This window comes from Sinocyclocheilus grahami, unplaced genomic scaffold (assembly GCF_001515645.1).
Source record: "Sinocyclocheilus grahami isolate Dianchi unplaced genomic scaffold, SAMN03320097.WGS_v1.1 scaffold2379.1, whole genome shotgun sequence".
In the NCBI taxonomy this organism is placed as follows: domain Eukaryota; kingdom Metazoa; phylum Chordata; class Actinopteri; order Cypriniformes; family Cyprinidae; genus Sinocyclocheilus; species Sinocyclocheilus grahami.
The window spans coordinates 22135-28992 of NW_015507558.1; the positions used below are offsets into that span (position 1 = coordinate 22135).

Sequence of the window (6858 nt, forward strand, 5' to 3'; positions counted from 1 at the left end):
TTGGAGCAACTGGATGAAATGACACAAGCTGCAGCCAAAATGGAGAACAAACTGGAGGTCAAGAAATTTACAGATTTGATGAATTATGACACTGAGACGGGTGATCACTACTTCCCTGGATTGTGGCATGGAAACCCCCCAATGGCACCAGTGAGTATTGGCTATAGTGAGTCTGTGTATGCTCTCAAAAAGCATATAATGGAGATCTTTAAATGTTACAAGCCCAGCACAATCAATGAATTTCTTAAATGGACCAAAGACTTGTGGACTGCTGTGAAATTTGAGAATTTCATCTTTAGCTTCAGAAATAGCCTGGTGGCTGATGCATACATGAAACTGTGCACAGAGTACAACAGATGGGACTGGACACTGAGAAAACAAATGCATACATGGACATTAGAAGCTGAAACGAATGTCTTAAACCATGGATAATTTGAAAACTCTGTGGAGTGCACTGTTGAAGATGTCCATTGTCATTTACTACAAGAGGCAGAATCTGAACTTTCAAAAGGACAAGACAAAATTATTGCCAAGATCCAATCATACTATGAACAAGGAGAAGGTCATGTTGAACTTGTGGAAAGTTATCGACAAGACTTTATAAACTCTGCCAAGTCTTTGAAGACAGAGCTTTCAAATTCAATCAGAATCAAATTGGATGCAGCTGTTTCACGTCGAAATGGAATGATGAAGGTCGAAGGAATCAAAAAGACATACATGGACACAATGGAGAAAAAAAGTGCTGGACTTGCTGAAAAACTGTCGTGAGAAAAAGGCACACATGTCAGACTCCACGCTGGATGAAGCATTTGAAAAGATGTGGCAGGAGACTGTTAGGACATTGTCATACACAGGGCTCCAGAAACAAGATATCATTACAAAAGTTCTTCATCATTTAAGAAAAAATCTCGAATCTAGAGGAAGTTCAGTGGCTAAAAGCTTAGACAAAGTGAAGGATTTTAACAGTCATGGCCATGGAAATGTTGTTGTCCACAAAGGTAACTTTATAACCAGCAAGTTTGTTTATGCTCAGTGGATCCAGACGGTTCAAGAGATGTCAGACAACCTTATAGATGAATGTCGGGATTTTGTTGAAGCAAAGAGGGAAAGTAAGGATGATTATGATGACACACACATCGGGGAAATTCTCAACATGATTGATGAGAAACTCAAGACTCATGAAGATCTTAAGCTAAAGGAAGATTTTGAACTGTCCCTTAAATTACACATATGTGGCTTTGCAAGCAGAGAATTTCAAAAGATTCACAATCAATTCATCCAGGAAAACAACCCACGAACAGCCTTGGAGAACGCCAAACAAACATACCACTCTGACTTCATTGACCTTTATCGTGAACGAGACCAGTGTCAGAAGAAAGCTGATGAATTCATGAGCAACTGTCTAAAACCTGCCTTGGAAAAATACATGTCTGAGGTCTTGGGCACAGAAATGGCAGATAAAATGGTGACTGGTGAAAACTCAGCAATTTTCGGAACAAGGACAACATTTCAGCAATTCATCTTGAAAAATATTCTTGATGAATTTGAATTTAAAACATATCGGCGTTTCATTAAGTCATATGAAACGTATGTCAAAGGCTTTATTTTTGATAAAATCAGAAAACACTTTACAGCAGAGAACAGAATGATCAAACTAGAGGAAAAGGTTCTCAATGAAGTCATCAGTGAAATTATCCAGGCCATTGAAGACACGGAGCAGGACCCAAAGAAAAATGACATCAAGGGATTCATCCAAGACATCTGCAGGAAACTTCAAAAAAGGCTTGTTATTCCCAGTGATGTAGTGGACAAAATCAGCACACTGAACAATGCAAATCCAAAAAAAAATTCTGAATTCCTTCTTTGTTCCGTGAAGGAGATGGATAAATCACTGAAAGCAAGTTTCCAAGCAAGAGATTTTCAAAGCAAAATACGTCATCTTCAAACCAAACCACAGGATGTGCTGTTCAAACGAGTGCAGGGCTGTGGGAAACAGTGTCCATTCTGTAAAGCACCATGTGAGGCTGGAGGAGAAGCCCACGCTAAACACTTTGTCTCGGTCCACAGACCAGAAGGTCTCAGCCGCTACAGATTTGATGATTCTAAAAAACTAGTGACAGACATCTGTACATCATCGGTGTACAGTGACTCATGCTTTAAGTGCCGTGACACCAATGATCAGTGGCATCCATATAAGAAATACAGCCAAATCTATCCAGACTGGCGAATTGATCCAGACCCAAACAAAGAACCATTAGATGTCTACTGGAAATACGTGATGGCACAATTCAATGAGAAGTTTGCTGAGGAGTACAATGCAAAGCCTGCAGATATATATTCATTATGGAAAAGTATCACAAAGGTCGATGCAGAGAAAAGCCTAAAAATAGAGAAATAGAGATTGCTCTTGCCATGTAATAAGAAACCATGAACAAGGATGAAAAAGTGTTTTTCTTTCAATAAAACTACTGTCGCAGTCTGGATTTAAATAAGCAAATACTTAAGATTTTAGAATTTAATCATTATTGCAGTGTTTAATATGTTTCTGGCATGTTGTATGTTTGGCAACAATTTTTTTAACCATAACTGATGCTGTGCATAGCTTTTTATTTCTCAAAAAAACATGTCTGAAGATGTACCCATGTCCATATTCCATGATGACACAAATGTCAAGATTCCATGTGAGTGGAACTTTAGCTTTGATAACATTGTTCTGGCATTGTTTCAACAATGTTATGCAACATTATAACATTTATTTCCATCAAGATTTGGATTAATTTTTGGCCGAGATCAAAATTTATTTATTTTTGGTTGCATATGGACATTTTCCACAATTTTTCAATTTTTTTTTACAGACTATATATTCATGAATACTTTTGTTCTCTTGATATCACTTAAATGGCCTGAATAATGTTATGTTGAATTTTGTTTTTGACATTTTATTTTATCAGTTAAGATTTTGTTCAAAATTGTGATGCTGTAAATCTTACTGTTTCATTTTCAGTCATATACTCTAACTGTTTGGTGTTTTTCTGAGCTATGTTTGTGATTGTGAGTTTCACTTTGGTTTGTGGTGTGTAATGTGACTATTTTGAGAGGACCTACAAGTATATGGGCATGTCTGCATGAATCAGGTCACTGACAACAGGTTACTGTTACTGATATTCTCTGTCTTGCATTTACAATCATCTAATGATTTAAAACATATTAAAAAGCATGGGCATATCAATATTTTACACATATTTACACACATTTACTCCAATTAAGCCATCTAAAGGGAGTTTGAATGTCTTCTGTAGTATCCTGCAACTCCTTCCTGAACGTAGAAGCTGTTATTCCAGGTGCAGCACATGTGAGCTGCCCTTAGTGTAGCTACAGTAATCTCTATCAATACCTTCCTTTTTCTTATTTTGGACTGAGTTTCCCAAAATTTAAATGATTTAGATGTTTGAAGATATCTGTAATATCCTACAATATTACATCCAAAGGTCCATGAACATTTAATTTTTTCAGCATTTCATGGAGTCTTCAAAACTGCCCAGTCAATATTTTATTTTAATTAAAGTGGCAGACATGTAGTGACAAATAACACATGCATTCATCAAAAATGTTAAATATTTCAAACAAATTCAACATGATACTATAACTCCTAACTAAATTCTGAACTTAAATTCTGAACTTCTGTCTAACAAAATACAATAATTTCTACAACAAAACAGAATAAAAAGTAGCTGATGATACACCATCCATCTCGTTTCCAAGTCAACGTTTAATGATCATTGATGACTCAATAAACAACCATATGATTTAGACAATGCTGTCTCATTTCCTCAATGTCTGTTCTCCCCTTGGGTATATACTCTTTCCTCTTGCCATGGTTTATACTTACTTGTGTTGGCTTACCACCTTTGCCTTCTTTCATCTATAATACCTGTTCTCATCATTATGTGTGTCCCAGTTAGGTGTTACCTGTCCACTTACCTGTCAACAATAAAGTCCCCTTTCCCCTCAATAACATCTTCTCTTTGATGACTGTGTATTTGTAATGTGTGGGATCCATGTGCAGCTATATTAGTTGTAAAAGATGGTATAAACAGGCAAGGGTCAATCTCCGGCAACAGGTAAATCCAAGGCAATACAGGGCTGAAGTCACAAGGCAAAACAAAACTTTGCAATGAGTGTGGTGCTTAAATAGTCCAGGGAATAGAGTGAGACGTGAAAGACCCTCTGCCTTAGAAAGTAAAGTTCTGCCCTTGAGAGACAAATCTCTGTTACCAGAGATTTAATTTCTTTTCGTTTTTTTCTTCCATAAGCGGGGAAAAGTTATCTACACATCTACTCTTCAGGGAATGTATAGACCAATTTGGGGTTTGCAAACAATGATGACGTTTTTGTGGGCGGAGCCTATCTGGTGGCAGAAAGGGACAGTTTTAAAGTAGCAATCTATGGAAACCATGGAATAAAATAATTTTAAAAAATGTAATATTCAGTTTGTATTTCAAAATTCTGACTTTTTTCTCGCAATTCCGAGATTATATTTCACAATTCTGATAAGAAGAATCAACTCGTCATTCTCTCTTTTCCCCTTGGCTCAGAATCATGAGTTTATATCGCACACTTTTGGCTTTTTTCCCCTCAGTATTGACAAACTTTCAATTGTTCAATTAAATTTAAAAAGTTATAAATCCGAACTAGAAGATATAAACTTGCATTTGCGAGAAAAAAAGTCCTAATTGTGAGATAAAATAGCCTAGGTAAATGTTATTATAGGTTTAAATAGTAGCCTAGTCTATTTCATGCTGTACACTCTTAAAAATAAAGGTGCTTAAAAGGTTCTTCACAGCGATGCTATAGAAGAACCATTTTTGGTTCCACGAAGAACCATTCAGTCAAAGGTTCTTTAAAGAACCATCTCTTTCTTACCTTTTTATAATCTGAAGAACCTTCTTTCACCACAAAGAACCTTTTGTGAAACAGAAAGGTTCTTCAGATGTTAAAGGTTCTTTATGGAACCATTTAGACAAAAAGGTTATTCTTTGGCATCGTGAAACACCTTTATTTTTAAAAGTGTAACTGTAGGGCTAATACAATATGTCCCCAATGAACTGCATATGTGAATATTATGTAGACCTATAGTTTAAATCAAATTTATGCTTTAAAAGTATGGTAATCATAGCAGGTTTCATCCACAGTCTGTCCGTTTAAACGTCTGCGTTTAGCTTCAAATGGCGTCTTTGAGGACAGTATTCTATAAAAATTATTTGCATTCCGATTCTGACATCCAAAGGCACAACAATAATTATTTCTTTTTTTTGGTCTTATTTCATTTTACCCGTTTCCCTCCACTTGTTCCCAGTGTTTTTCTGCCACCACAATGATTCCGCAGATGCAGCAAGGTGCTGCAAAACCACAGCCATGTTTGCCAGTAAGGGAGGAGGTCGGTCAGAATTACATTTACATGACATTTACATAATCATTTGGCAGATGGACGCTTTCATCCAAAGCAACTTACAATAGATAAAATCAAACCAACAACGAGCAACAGTATGTAAGTGCTGTGCTGTGACAAGTCTCGTTTAGTCTAACGCAGTACATGTAGCATGTTTATTTTTTAATAATAAATAAGAATAAAAAGTAGATAGAATATAGTGCTAGTGTTAGTGGGTCATGGTTTTTATATAATAAATAAAAGAACTCAAGTAGATAGCATAGAAGTAGAATAGAGAGTGTAAGTGTTAGAGGATCAAGATTTTTTTTTAAATAAATATAAATTAATTACCTACACACACGCATCTACAGCATGGCTAGCTATTGCCTAATAAGTCCACTTTGTGCAAACTAATGGTGTTCAGAAAATATGTTTTAAAATATAACAAAAGAAGTTTTAAAAGAGCATGTTGCAACATCTTAGAAATGACACTGTTTTAGAGATGGGGATACAGTATTTTCTAGTGCCAAATTTGACCAGACATTTAGATTTCTTAGAGATATTTTAGAGACTTTTGGGTGTTAGTGTACCAAAAACTAGCCTACAAGGTTTTTTTTTTTAACCATGTTCAAGGTTTGCCAAGCCTGACCGTGCACTTTACACAGATCTGGTCATCACTATGGAAAAAATTGAAAAAGATGTGACCATGAAACATGTCATCCGAAACAAGGTCCAAGGGTTCAAGGCTGCTCTCATAAAGTATTGACCATACTGTGTCCATACTGACAGCTGAGATTTTATAAATCAAAACTTTTTGCAAACTAATTGTAGCTACACTGTAAAAAGTGAACATGCGCAGTTGTTGCTTTATGTTCATAGGGGACATAATTCTACCTATAAATTTTAGTTTTGTTGTTGTAACCTACTTAAATCAGGTTTATGTTACACAAAACAGAAGAACACTGTTTTAACTTAAGTACTTTAAATTGACACAACATACAACTTCCAATGAACACATTCGAAACATGCACACCTGTTCCATGTTGATTGGTGAATTTTGCTTCAATGAAAAATTGTGATTTGGGGTTATTATACACTTTATGTTGCAGCAAAGTGAAACTCCAACTGACAGTGATACTCTTCAGCACAATGGTAACCACAACATTCAATAAGAGAAACTCCTCTAAATGTCTAACATAACTGAACATAAAATTAACACAAACTACCAACATCTTTCTCTTTAATAATAAACACATAAAATAACAATTAATCCCTATAAATGTACTCTCCTAATGCAGTCCCTCGCAAAACATGCTGGGAACTACAGGTCCACAGCCCGAGGCAGCATTTCCCAAAAGCATCGTGAGCTAAGTTGGAGACCATTGATGGCCAGTGGTGGACAGTAACGGAGTAGTTTTACTTCGTTACTG

At 36.0% G+C, this 6858-nt stretch overlaps 1 protein-coding gene across 1 annotated transcript in view; it reads left to right on the plus strand.

Annotated features, from left to right (window-relative positions):
• LOC107574904 (interferon-induced very large GTPase 1-like) overlaps positions 1-2398 on the plus strand; it is an 8790-nt gene extending 6392 nt beyond the window's left edge. The window contains 1 exon segment of the mRNA XM_016261326.1: positions 733-2398. Coding sequence (XP_016116812.1) covers positions 733-2398 — 1666 coding nt within the window.
• The last annotated feature ends 4460 nt before the right edge of the window (positions 2399-6858 follow it).